Source organism: Cyprinus carpio, chromosome B5 (assembly GCF_018340385.1).
Source record: "Cyprinus carpio isolate SPL01 chromosome B5, ASM1834038v1, whole genome shotgun sequence".
In the NCBI taxonomy this organism is placed as follows: Eukaryota; Metazoa; Chordata; class Actinopteri; order Cypriniformes; family Cyprinidae; genus Cyprinus; species Cyprinus carpio.
In genome coordinates, this window is record NC_056601.1 from 17,000,677 (window position 1) to 17,015,335 (window position 14,659).

Consider the following 14,659-nt stretch of genomic DNA (forward strand, 5'->3'; position numbering starts at 1 on the left):
GCTAGCAGTGAGGATGTACTCAGGCATTTCACATTTCAGTGCCTCATGTTATCTCTTCCTTACTTTCAGTTGGCGAAACGGCAACCCTCAGGTTAAAAAAATAAGATAAGATCTTTGAGCATGATAACCCTAAGCACACTAGCAAAACAACTATGCAGTGGCTGACAGGGAGGAATATGAATGTTCTTGAGAGGCCTTATCACTACACTGACCTGAATCCAACTTGAAACTCTCGGAACAACTTATGTCTAAATGTGTGTAAGGTTAGAAATATAATAATTCAAGTATATGCTATAACCAGTTAATAATACTTATTCCAAAATAAATTGAAATTAACTACAGTAATATGTATTATTTTACACAATTAATTTAATTAGTATTCGTTATAGTTCATTTGAATGTATTTGTGACACTGTCTGTGAAATCCAGGCGAAAGTCTCAAAATCTAATTATGAGATAACAAGCATCACACTTTGATTTCAGCCATTAATTTCTCTATGATTTCAATTAATTTCACTATGATTTCAATCTTTGATATGGCCTTACTCAGTCAATATTAAAGATATCAAGGACAAATTTTCACAGAATGTTCTTTACATTATGAAGGATGATTTTATGTAAAACAGTAAATCACAAAAAAAAAAAAAAAAAAAAAACTAGAGACTAGACTAGATCATCTTTTCTTTTTTTCCACACACTTATAGCAAGAAGCAATTTGAAAATAAAACCAGACCTGTGGGCTTTAAAGCAACAAAAATTCCACAGTAAAAACTCAAGTGATAAATGTAGTTCAAGAGAAACAGAGAGAGGTGGAGAAACGTTCTCCTGACCCCTCAGGCTCTGTCCTGTGCGTGCGAGTCTACATCCTAAAACCCAATCAATAAACATAACACATGAATGACGCAAATTCTAATGATTTTCTAAATATGTCACAAGTGAGTTGCAAATCAATAATCAGTTTGTGGTCAAAATAAATACGTAACCTCACACTTCACCTCAGCCAATGCAAATACCAATTTAAAAATGGCCATTGGTTAATAAAATAGTGTACGCTAAATAGTTTTATTTTATCTTTTTGTATTTTTTTTATTTTATTGTATTTGTTTATTTTATTTATTTATTTATTTTGTAGCACGCATAGTGTACAGTTTTTTATTTAATTTAATTTTTTATATATGTTTTGGCATAAACCTCAGTTTATGTGTTAGTTTTTTTTTTTTTTTTTCTTAAGCAACCCTGCTGGGTTTATTACCTCACTTGACCCCAAGGTCAATTCTTGACCTTAGTGCCACCCGATAAGCTGAGGTCAGTAGGTTAGCCCCTCTAAACCAAGCTGGCGTCTTGAAGCCGAACACCTTGAGGTTTCAAACTTATCTCTCTGCATCTTAAAGAAAATGATGCAAAGTACTAAATGTGAAAAATTTGAAAAAGAGAGTTTCTTATAGAGAATGGTCTAAATTAGATTTGTATGTGCACTCTAAATTAACGTGTTTAGTAAACGCATATGGAGAAATTTTACATAAAACTGTTTTCATTGACTCCATTTGTGTAACTGCTAGAATGGCCTGTGGGGGCGCTGTTGTTAGTGAGGGACCAGTATTGAAGTTGTTTTGTATGTGTCCATATTTCAGGTCTTGCTGACTTTTTTAATTTTGAGCAGCAGACTGTCTGCTTTGATGGACTTTATATCAACATAGTAAAGGCTGATGGAATCATTATAGTACTGCTTTGTTATGAATAAAACAGAAGTACAACAGAAATGATGGTTTTTAGACATTTATTTATTTCCAAGGAAGAACTAAGACAAACGTTAAAACCATTATGAACATGATTCATTATCTAATGTTCATAACAATCTCTGAAATGAAAACACAATGAAATAAGACAAAAATGAGACATAAAATGAAAAAAATATTGCACTTAATTTCTAAAACATACAATATTTCCACTAAAGGTGTTTTTTTGACAAAGTCAAGAGTTTAGCTTTAACACTGGACTACACGGAAGGCCAAGCGTTAGACTATAGTATTGACCAACCACAAAAAGAAGCACTTTTCTCTTTGCGTTTAAGCTTATTCTTTCATTAGTGGCCAATTTTGGTTCAATTTTAAACTATAAAACACAACAGAGAAGCAGATTATTCTCTTCTTCTTATAATCATCTCTTCACTTCTGAAATGGGTCATCCATTTCTCTGAGGTGTGCTACAGCTATTGTTCCCATAATAATCGAGACAAGAGGATCTGTATAATGGTCGTTTGTCTAGAAAACAAATGTCCTGAATGCCCAACAGTAATCATCAGAACTCACAACTGAAAAAACAAATCCAAATCCCATTCAACTCAAAAGTGGCATGATCAACGCACGCTTTGAAGGACTTTTTGGTTTTCCCTTTTTGTCCTTTTAAATTAAACAGTAATCTCTAGGACTGAAAAAAAAAAAAAAAACAGGATGATGATTATTGAGGATAGAATAAATGATAAAGCATGTTAAGATCAGTCAGAATCATAAGCCCCCCAACATTACAGATGAACATATAACAAACACGCTGTGCATGCAGACATGAGTAATTCTACAAATTCAAACACTACTTTAACTATCTACATTGGTAATTGTTTAAATTGTTTCTCCAGACCTCAACCAGACATGAGCAGTTTAATTCAGTAAAAAAAACTGCTTAATGAAGGCCCAGCCTAAACTACTTCTGTAGTTAAATGAGTTTTAAAAACAAATGTACAACTCATTTCAATTGGATTCGGATGTCTGCGGATAGGATCCGGAGTCCTTGTTTTGCTTCCCAGCTTGGCTTTCCAAGCATTTGTGCCATCCTTTGGGTCACATCTGGCTTCACCGATCTGAAGAAACATTGTGGCTGCTGGTGCAGCAGGACAAAAAGGGAATGTCATAAGTCTTTAAAAGCTGCCTTGCATCTTTGTGCATAACTCCTCTCTTTACTGAATCTGTTTTTCAAAACTGAATCTGAAATTCCTTCTATAGTCTCCTACCTTAAACTGAAACAGTGCAATCAAAACATAATCTACACCATTTTTGTTTTCATCATTTGGCAAGTGAGAAGATCACCTGAGACTGAGTGCTTTTTTCAAGCAGTGCAATCCTGAAGCCTGCACTGCTACACACTACAAACAGAAAGGCAACAAACTCTTCAGGCTGCCTGCCCGGACCCCACCCTGTTTTATCTCTCTGCTCCCATCACGCACATGAGCGGCAAGAGCTGGACTGTTGCTCCTTGATCAAACAACATGTGCAACAAATTTAACAGCAAGCAAACCATGTTTGGCTTAAAGGCATTCTACATTTAGAACTGAAAATAAAAGTCCATGTGCACAGGAGAAAATAAAACAAAAGCGAGTTGGCGAGGCAACATCGCAAGAGCGTCAAGACAGCATTTATCGACTGAGGAAACACAATCAATGAACACTACAGACCTCGAAAGAACTTGAAAAAGATCAGTGCATTAAGTCAGTCCGTTCAGTCTGGTATTCCTCGGAATCTTCTCTGCGTTGTTTGCGGCTCATGCAATAGCCTGCAATCGCTTAGTCTAAAAGGCTAAAAACTGAAATAAAACAATCACTGATTTTAAAACGCAGTCGAGAAAAACGAACTTGTGCAAAAAAATCTAAATCAAAAATCGCGTTTCTCTCTGCGGTCCTAGTGTTTTCTTGCATTTCTCTTCAGATCTCGGACAAGGTCTGCGTGTTCTTTGTCAACCTTTACCGAAAAGCATGAGAAAAGTGACTACTTTGACAAAGCTCTGCAGGCTAAGTCCGACGGGGCGTGTCCCATCACGGGGGCCGAATATCTGGGTCGGGTAATTTGCCAGTGACTCTGCGCCCTTACTTTTCCCATAGAGGGTTGTTTTCTCTCGGTGGTGACAGCAAAGCGACCCATCACTGTCATCTGGAGATAAACAAAAGTGAAAGCTCCTAAAGCCCAATCGCTTTGGACTCATGCCATGCATTTCTCAGCGTGACGGGCAGGTGTCGAGTCTGTGCTCTGCAGTTGATGTGGCTTGATCTGGATGTGGATCAATCTGATGGAGAGGGGAACAGAGAAACAGCCGTGAGATGAATGCATTTAAACATGGCTGAAAGCTTCACACCTTCCACCAAAGCTAAACTAATAGCTTACCTCGGAGTAAGGTGGAGGGGGTCGGAAGCGGAACTCCTGGATATAAGCGAATAGCGGGCCATCAAAGTTCTCCCGCCCTGACGACACTTCCAGACAGCTCTGCCTCTGTTCTTCTGTGACCACCTCTGCATAGGCTGGAGGAGCTGCGTACAGCAAAAGCAAATGTTAATAATGTTACCATGCCAAACAAGTTATACCTGTAGGTTTCACCTTTGCACACAATGTGATCTACATGTCCTCTTTCGGTGTCTTATTCAAAGAAACGTTTAGCAACATGTTAGAAGACTTCTACAGAGTTTCCTATTTGTGCAATCTATAAAAAGTCTGATTCAAATCACATGACCTCCGTCTTAATATATTGCAAACATCCCTTAAAACAAGTGTTACTAATTGACAACCTAGGAAATGTTCCTTACCTTCAGGCCTCTCAGGGAGGGGCAAGCCTAACCAGCTCATGGTCATGCTGCATTGGCTGCTCACAGAAGATGTACGGCTACCGAAGGGGTGGAGAGGGATGGTGCCAATCACCAGGGGCAGGTTTAAAGACAGGTTCATGGCTCCTGGGATGTCTACATACACCTGACAATAAAAATATTGGGATATAAATTTAATCATTTCACAAACAGTGCACCTTTGTAAAAATGTTCCAGCATTTCCAGACCCAAATGCTCCTTCAGATCCCCAAAGTAAACAAATGGTTCTAATATACAAGCACAGTGTGCTGTCCTAACCTTTACCTCAATGCCAAAATCTCAGTTGGCCAGGCAGTAATTCATCTTTTCTTAACCATTAAAATATTTTTGTCCAGGATGCTGCGAGCTTAGAGACTGTTGTGTATACTGTGGTGGACTAGACATGTGCTAGACATGAATAGTGCTCATAAACAGCTGTTTAAATAGTATTCTCACTTATAACAGAGTAGAGATTTGGACCATGAAACGGTTTTTAAGAGGTCATAATTTATTAAGTGGATTCATTTATTTGAGAATACAAGGAGCCTGCTTAAAACAAGTAGGGATGACCCATTCGTTGTGCCAGAGTATTTTCAGTCACACAAAAAGGCAAGAAAATAACATTATGTATTCACAGCCTATCAACATTGTTTCCTCAGAGCTGAGTGAATTAAAATAGTAAACGAAGATCCTGGGTCCTGACTATTACACAGTAACAGATTGGTTTGAGCGGATAATAAGCCATTAACACTCAATGGCCTGAATTTCATCAGATATTTTAGGCTGATCTTCTTATCAGTATGTGCTGGAGAGAACTTGACATAATCTTATTATCATTCATAGTGCTGCATGTGTGGAAGTGCAAAGAGGGGCTGTCAAGGAAATGATCCTTCAGCTGCTTGAAATCGACATGGAAAGCACTAAAATAACTGAATCATTTGCATTTTTAAGATACTGAGATGACCAGCACTTGTAGAGATGATCGGTAAGCTTATGTGCGCCCCATAAAACTTCAAAATCAATACAAACTATAAAAGCATATGACTTACCATGAGTGAGTATTCCACTCTAATGATACTGCAGTCAAGGATGGAGGGAGATACAGGGGGGATCTTCAGCATCTTTCCATTCCATGTCTCCGTCTTGCCAGAAGAAAGCGACTCCCCTCGGATGTTGGCCACCAACTGCTTGATCTCCTTCATCTTCCCTTTGGCAAAGAAGGTCTGTGTTTGGTAAATGGCGGCCTTTGGCACAACCATACGCGAGGAGCAGTTTTCAATTTCAGCAAAGATTTGAATGGACTCCCCTGTGTGAAGACATTATATATGGTTAATGGTACAAAATAGTATCAAAGGGTGTTATGCAGGGCTGCAACAACTGATTCAATTGACAATAATTGATACCCTGTCAGATGCTTTTTTTTCCCATTTGATTAATAATAATAATAAAAATAAAAATAAATTACCTGGAGTATAACCCTTCCGTTCAATTTTGGCACTTAAAGAGATTGGACCTGAGGTGCAAAACCAGCAGCATAGCGTCTTTTCTTTAGTTCCTGCCTGGGGAGACTGTGCAAAGTAGAATAACAACACTTGAAAATGCAAGAAACTTGACTGGTCATTTTTCAACACTGCATTGTGATAAATCGAGGGATACGGATGATGCAAACACTCACCAGCAGAAGAGGAGTGTTGATGTCAATGTGTTCAAAGACAGTGAACTCTTTCTTGGTCTTCATGGGCAGAAGCCATGGCCTGTGCAGCTCAGCCTTCACCCAATAGCGCACACTGCCATGCTTTCCTTCGAACGAGGTAGCCAGAGGTCTGCATGTGCGTAACACAGAGAACACTTGAATAAGAATTACAATATACATTTCAAGTGAATCATTTTATCCGGGGCCATATCTGACCGACACTCACGTTTGTGGAAGCTCAAAGCTGAATGCATACTCATGTCTTCCTGAATGAATAGTGGTGAGTCCCTCCTCACAGTTATCATCCTCTGAAACAGAAGAGAATAATATTCCAAATATACCTTACCTGCCAAAGCATTGATCATCTTCTTGTTTATCTAATTTATTCAAACACATACACTTCTACTTAATGCATAATTGTAAACACTTTGATAAAACAACAGTTGATTGATTCCCATACACCCCAGCAAATCACGATATGCATCAATATTATGTTTTACCCATGAATTATGAGTGTTTCATCACAGGTGTAATGATTTCACTTTATGCACAGGTGTATTCAGTTTCAGTATTCATTCTGAATGAGAGAGAGAAGTACTCATAAGATCCACTGCAGTTCACGTGAAACCTAAGGTAAATGTGAAACGAAATTCCTATGTTAAATTATTTGTTTGTGTAACACTAAAAAACACCGGCGGCTTTCGTTTTGCCAGCTAAGCACTCAGCTTAGCGGAGCCATGGTAAACAAGCACGGAGCTGTCAATCAAGTGCAGACTCTAGCAAGAGAAGACCGGCCTAAACCGGAGCCGACTGCTTCCCCGTGCCGGGGCGCTCATTACCCGTTCATTGTGCTGCAGCCTCCCACTGAATCTACGCGTGTGCTGCGGCGTGGACCTCAAGAGCATTCTCCCATTCAGCAAAACACGTGAGAGAAATATGCCAAGAAAAGATACCAGAAATCACAAACGACAGAAAACCGACCAGTTTCAATAACAAATCGACTTTTATTGTAACCAATCACTCATACAGAAGCAGCAAAGACAATTAGGTATGACTTAGATTAGAATTTTACATGGGAATGAAATTACAACACGCATGCAACTAACAAGGTCATAACATGCACTATTTGATTTGTAGGTTATACAAAGAGTTTCAACATTAGGCAAATATTGACTAGATTTCCTCTACTAGAAGTCACCTCAGGCTAACAAAAACTTCTCAACAAAAAAAATGCAAATGAATATGTAAAAGTTATTATACACTGTGGATGTATTAATGCCACGTTTACCACTGGGTTAAGCAACCGTTCGCACTTGTCATTTTTAACCCTGTGTTTTGATGCTAACGTTACAGTGTGGAACGATGTGGGGGTGGAACGTTACAGCAAGTTGTTTAGCAACCGACGACCAATAAACTGCCTCGGTGCTTAGCTCATTAAATATTCATGAGCTCCGTGCAGTTGCAGAAACTGTGGGAGCGCTGTACTAGAAAATTAAAAATGTCAAACAACTAACTGCGTTAACTGGAGCGAAAAGATACTGTTTTTTTTTTTTTTTTTTTTTGTGTGCGTTAAGTGACAGTCTTGAGCGGATAAACAAATTATAGAAACTTCTACCGAAGGACCAGCAGTTATCAAAACAGCTCGTGAGAAATTTTCGTCATAAATATGCAAAGAGTTTATAAATGTAAAGTGCGAAACGAGATAACCCACGAATATATTCACTCAGAATTGTAGAAAGGCCATGAGTTAACAATTTCAAGTGTGAAGAGTCCAACAGTCTATGCAACAAAGAAAGCAAAGAGGTTGTCAGTCAGCCTTAACAACTGAATATTGGACCAGTGAATGCATTTAAATTTAGCATAAGTATGTGCATAGGTAGCATACTACAGCCATGGTGCAAAGTTGCTGCTGTTTTTCTCACTTTCCGCAAAAGCATGATGTCATAGAAGACACGTTGACGCTTCCACCAATCAGAGACAAGAACGGCTAGACACTGCATCAAAACAGGATTGAACCGCTTCCCGAACAATGGGTGGAAACTTAAGACATTATGCCGAAAGAGCTATCATCGCTGGTTTTAATATGCTATCTTATATAGAATTCATGGACGTAGTTTTTCCGAAATAAATAAATAGACTGAACACCGAAACGAATCTGGATTTAAGGCTGTAGCATGAGGTGACTCAACTGTGTGCTCACAATTCATTCAAGCTACTGACACCTGAAAGAATCCCGAAGTATAGTCAGAATAGAAAAGAATGTGCTGAATATCACGCATTTAGGTGATTTAAATGAGACAGTCAAAATGCGGCATTCACGACTATTGCCAATTCATTATTTCGAATGAATGATGAGTCTGTCATGTAATGTTCCGTGTGTATATGGTGTATTTTTTGGGGGTTTGATTAAGCCAATCGATTTTAACAAATGAATACATAAATACAATAAAAAAGGAAAAGAAAGATACATGCATGCACACAATAGTGTCTACAGGTCCACCGGTCAACAAGTACTGTGCAGCATCCAAAGTATGTCATGTCATCCTGGACCACTGAGCATCCCACCAGTAACCTTACATTCAACTGCTCTTTTCTGAACAAATCTACACTGAGAGCATGTTTGATCTGTATGCTTACCTCTTTCATGGCCAATAAGGATGTCTCTATGATTCAGATATTCCACTTCTTCTGTATAATTTTGAGTGTAGGCAGTGTTGGATCCAGCATTTCGTGATTCTGTCCAACGAACTTTTGCGAATCCTTTTGCGTGTATTTTAAGTGACTTGACACGAATCTCCCCGGTGACTTCAATAATAACTCTTCCTGAGACGGAGTCCCCGCTGGAGAAAACAGGGACATTGCTGTCATTTAGACAGTCGTAGCTTACAATGAAGCTCTTCACCTTTCCTAGCACCATGGTGGCAAGAAAATAAAATGTACAAAGTTCTGTAGACAAAACAAAATCACAAGGCAAAGTCTATGAAAATAATCTCTTATGAAAAAAAGCCAGAGTTAACACTGGATAGTGTCATTGAGATGCGAGAGCTGAATAACAGCAAAAGATGCTGTTATCGCGTCTCGGTGAAGGCTTGATGGTCTGCAATGAAAGACAGCGAAATTTCGCCACCGGCTCACTTTAAGCGCTGCTCTTGTGAAAAACAAGTTAGTGCGCATGCGCACGGCTGCTAGCCGTCCCCCTTCTTCCGCTTTTTGTGCAGTTCTTTGACCGGGGCTCAGGAGACAAATAACAGAGAACAGCTGAGCAGTGTATTAAAAGAATACGTGGAAGTCTTTTTTTTTTCTTTTTCTTTCTTTCTTTTTTCCACACGTTTAGGTAGAGCCCCACATTAATATCTGAACAGTTTGGTTATAGAGTAACATGTTATATATTAAGTCAATTTGGGCTCTGGGTACTCAGTGGGTATGCACAACAGGAACAAAATATAGCTTTGACGAATTATTCCACCCACCCCAACATATTAGGATTCAGACAATACAATTGATTTTAGCAAAAATGGTTTTAGATGCAGATAAAGAGATCAATATTGCTCAAGGGATGCTGCCATGTTACATTTTGATAAATATGGTGATTTGATGCAAATTGCAGCAGTTTTTATATTATAATAAATGTCACTTGAACTGAGTATTTGTAGGAACCTCCTTTTTAGTATTTTTATTTGATTTTTTTCCAGATATTAGGCCAACTCACTCAGTATCCTTTATTTGCTATAGAGCTACAGTACTGGTTCAGTTCTGAAAACTTATGCGCCACGCAGCGGCTGCACAGACTCTTGCGTCCCTCTGGGTCTTCCTTTAGTCGCGCGCGTGTGAACGAGTTAGGCTGGTTTCTGCTGCCCTCCAGGGGTTTGTTGGAGAACAGTAACTTAACATTTTCCTTTGTGTGCAGTGGAGTTGAAGATGGAGATATTTGTTCAAATTCTCAATTGAATTTACCTAAAGCGAAACAGATACACCCCACCTAGTAAAATGCAGGACGTTTATATACACTCTAAAAAAAAAAGGTGCTAAATAGCACTAAAGGTGGTTCTTTGGCTCGTAATCATAGGGGAACCACTTTAAGTGCCATATAGCACTTATCTTTAAAGGTGCTGTACAGCACCTTTGTCAAATGGTGCTATGTAGAACCATAAGAGGTGCCATAAAGCACCTTGATTGTTTACAATTTCTTCAACAAAAATGGTGCTCAACAGTGATTCTTTGGCTCGTTATAGGGGAACCTCTTTTGGCATTAATGGGACTTAAGCTTTATAGCACATTTGTCAAATGGTGCTTTACAGAACCTTTTTTTTAGGTAGTAGGCCATTATCATGCTATATACTACAATGTTTGAGTCAATATGCTTCTAAATGACGCTTTTATACCAAATCGTGGATTGAAAGATTCAAAATCCTGTACTAAAAGCTTACTGATAAACAAAATACATTACACTTTTAAAATAGTTTAATTCATTTCTTTTAGTTGCAAATATAATCCGTGCTTTTTAACATTAACAACACTGGCTAAAGGAGTTAGAAAAAAATAGAAGGAAAAAAAATAGAAATTGGAATAGGCCCCAGAAAGAGAAAAGAGAGAGAGAGAGAGAGAGAGAGAGAGAGAGAGAGAGAGACTCTATGCACAGATTGAGTTGTACACTCTTTTAATTGTGACAGGAAGTCCGGCTGCATCCTTCATTTTTAAGACAACGCACTCCAGGAAGGTCAGTGTCTTTTTCAGTCCTTTAGGATATTGGATCCCAAACAGAAAATATATACAAAGGATGAGGCCCAGTGCCACTGAGATGTCCTCACTCTCCTCAGTAATGAACCTCAACTTCAAACAGCAACCCCGGGTCCTCCTTAAACAGTGCAGGCAAGAGCAGAATAGCTGCTTCCAACTGTAGTCCTTTAAACAAAACAAGAATTAGGTTAACATAACATGGTGGATGCTTTTATCTAATAAGTTTTCTTTGTTTTTCAATTAATTACTAAGACAGTAATTATTACTACCTTTAATAAACTAGAAATTAGTCTTTATTATTACACAAGACAGATACATGCAGAAATGTATGATCTCAGGCAGATATGGGTGTCAGTCAGTGATACACAGAAAATCTAAGTAGTGCAGATTTAATTACCTTTTTTCAGTCTGCCATCTTCACAGTCATCAACCACACGACTGAACTTCTCCATCAGGGGACTCTGTGAAACTTGAAGGACTTTAGATGCCATTACCGAGAGCTGAGAGAGAATCTGTTGGTCCACATCAACGTTGGTACGGTCTCTCAGATCCCAAAGGAGCTTATATTAAGATGAAGGCAAAGTAGAAAAGACATAGTCATAACTCGTTAGTCATAAGTCATAACTAAGGAGGCAATTAATACACTACTGTACTTACCATTTTGGCCAGTCTGAAACATGGAAACTCAGAGATAATCTCCTCCGTGCTGTGGTTAGACACAAAATTTCCTCTGGTAGATTTTTATCATCGCCATCCTTTCACAGAATTCCCCCAAGTCAATATCTTTCAACCACTGGCAAACTTGGACAGAAGTCCAACCCGTGAAGTCTGTCATAACCTGAAGAAAGAAAGAAAATAACAAAACAAACAAATTACAACACTAGGATGAATGTAAGCTTATAGAGTAACTTATAGACCTATCAACAGCAGCCTAGTGATGGCAAACATTAATTATTTAAATATTTTGTGCATGTTGACAGTATTTTATGATTTGACACGGACATTTGAACCTTATTTGAACATTGGGATAGTTGGTTGCCATTAAAGTCTGAATGTGTATCCCTCAATATTTTTTATTTGTTTTGCACTGAAGAAATAAAGACATGGATATCTTGAATGACATCAGGGTTAGTAAATTATCAGGACATTTTCATTTTGAGGTGAACTAACTTAATCCTTTAAATGTACTCAACACTAGCAGGCGAGACACTAACGTTACATGTGAATAGGGTAAGACTACACAGTATCCATGGTAACGATGCAGCTAGCTATAAAGCCCACCACTGGGGGAATTAGACCATCGCTATTAGTGATTTGAAAAGATATTAAACGGTAGTGTTATAACGTTATATCTGGAGAAAGTCAAGAAAAGAACGACCCCAGTTAACTTACACTTAAGTTACTTAACTTAACATACAGTTCAGTGTTTGTGAAACAACATATTTATTAGCCAACACGGTTGGTCAGGCTCCTCAGTCAGCTAACATTAGATTGATACTAAACTTAGCATTAATGTCACAAAACACGGTAAAACTTTTGCAAAATACAATGAAAAGTTTCCCCTGACAAGTAACTTAACGTTAATTGTATATTTCAGTCGCAGTATGCGCTGTGACACTCACCTCGAAAGATATCTTCTGTCTCTTTTTAGAAATGTGTTCGTCACGTTCGTCGTCGGTCCTGGTTTTGATTGACGTCGAGTCCAACGGTCCAGTTTGAGGAATGCGGCGCTCGCCCTCGCTCACGTGCACCTGAACTGCACAGTGCACACTATTCGGCGCATACTCTCATAGGTTTATATACAGTCTATGGTTTATATTATATATTATATACAGTCTATGGTTTATATTATATATGATTTTTTATTATTTCTTTTATTGAAATTCTTGACACATTTTCACATTTTGTAAGTAGAAATTGAAACACGTTTTTAAACATAACTTCTCTCCTCACTCATAACAAAAAGCAATTAATGAATATGAATATACGTTTTTATTGAAGTTTGTGACATAATTTCGGTATATATCTGACTTCACATCCACACCAAAAAAATTTCTGTGGTCAAAAAGTCTTGTGTGGAGGCCTTGGATATGTGCCTTGTGTTCAGGAAAATCACTGTATTTTAATGTCATTTTTCTAATCCTATCACCAACTAAAGCTAAGACACTTAGGATATTAGAGAACTAATATCACTAAGAATTAGGGGCTTAACAGGTTATTTGCATGTTAGTGGTGCCATATAGCACCATATCCACCGCAAAGAACCGCTGAAGAACCACTGAAGAACCAAACTGGGCTTAACAGGTTCTTTAAATGGTAGTGGTGCTATATAGCACCATATCCACCGTAAAGAACCCCTGAAGAACCGCTGAAGAACCATTATTTTTTAGTGTGTATATATATGTTAAGATGTTTGAGAGTTTCAAGTTTAGTTTATTTTAAAACTTGGACTTAACATTTGAGACAAAGATTTAAGCAGGGGGTTAAGGTATTTGATGTCTGGTGATTTGTGATGTATTAGTTTCTCTTGGGATTATTTGTGAGAGTTTGAATCCATTACTGTAGCACAGTGGAGCAATCCTTTTATTTTTTTATTTCTACATCATCTTGCATATAGCCAGTTTTGTCTGTTGATACAGTGAGTGACATTTTTCCTGAGCTGAAAAGTTTCATCCTTTTGTCTTGTGTGCCAGATTGTGGTTGTTGTATAAAAAAACAAAAAAACAAAACAAACAAACAAAAAAAAACATTTAAATAACTAAACTAATATCATATTCAAATTCATCTATAGGTCACAAGCAAATCTCATTAGTTGTGTTCTGATGACAGTAAAGCAGTTACATCATCTCTTTATTTATGTGAATCAATAGATAAGTGCTTAAGAATCAAATTATAATTAATTAATGTTATATTATAGAATTATAATTCATACCAGTAAATGATCATTGGTCGCATTATTTCTGGGCACAAAGGATAAGATGTTTAAAAGATGTTGGCTTCAGTGGCCTCTTCAGTTTTACCATCAAGACATACTTCACCCAGCCATGAATGTATGTACAGTAAAAGATGGAGGCATATTTCAGAAATTAGGGATTAAAATAGTGTCTCACAAATGACTGAAAAGTTCCCCTTACGAAAAATAAGTTTATTCAAGTGTGCTATTAGTATACTTCTTTTAAACTAAAAAATAGGAAAGTATGCTTTTAGTTTACTTTTAATGTACTTCTCAGAAATAGGATTTATTTACTCCTCAGAAATATACTTAAAATGACATTTAAGTGTACTTGGCTTATACTTACAAAAGTCTAAATATACTTGAACTTTACTTAAGTATACTTAATAAAATAAACTAGAAGTATACTACTTTTTGTTAAGGGTCTGTAGTGCATTATATGGTCATGTATGCAATACATATGTATTAGAAAATAAATCCATTGTCACATGCATAATAATAGGTTTTTAATTTATTCAGAATAACAGTTTATATATATATATTAAAATGTATGTTAAATAGATCTCTTTTTTATTGAGCTTCAATGACATTTATCCATACCATTTCAATCAAAGACCTTTTAGATATTTGAAGTTGTTTTATGTAGCAGTGTTTTATTGCACAATGATTTATCAGA

General features: G+C 37.4%; 1 protein-coding gene across 1 annotated transcript; it reads right to left on the reverse strand.

Moving 5' to 3' along the window:
- Positions 1-1,760: 1,760 nt before the first annotated feature.
- arrdc3a (arrestin domain containing 3a) lies at positions 1,761-9,413 on the reverse strand. Its single transcript, XM_019100551.2, has 8 exons — positions 8,931-9,413; positions 6,520-6,601; positions 6,276-6,423; positions 6,066-6,168; positions 5,650-5,906; positions 4,565-4,727; positions 4,149-4,291; positions 1,761-4,050 (listed from the first exon to the last, which is right to left on the reverse strand). The coding sequence occupies exons 1-8, from the start codon at positions 9,208-9,210 to the stop codon at positions 3,982-3,984; spliced, it is 1,245 nt and encodes a 414-aa protein (XP_018956096.2). The 5' UTR covers positions 9,211-9,413; the 3' UTR covers positions 1,761-3,981.
- Positions 9,414-14,659: the final 5,246 nt, after the last annotated feature.

Coding starts and splice junctions, on each gene's coding strand:
- arrdc3a (XM_019100551.2), bottom strand. CDS start 9,210: ATGGTGCTAGGAAAGGTGAAGAGCTTCATTGTAAGCTACGACTGTCTA. Junction 6,602..8,930: donor CCTTATTGGCCATGAAAGAG/GTAAGCATACAG, acceptor CTTCTGTTTCAG/AGGATGATAACTGTGAGGAG. Junction 4,728..5,649: donor GAGTGGAATACTCACTCATG/GTAAGTCATATG, acceptor TTTTATTGTCAG/GTGTATGTAGACATCCCAGG.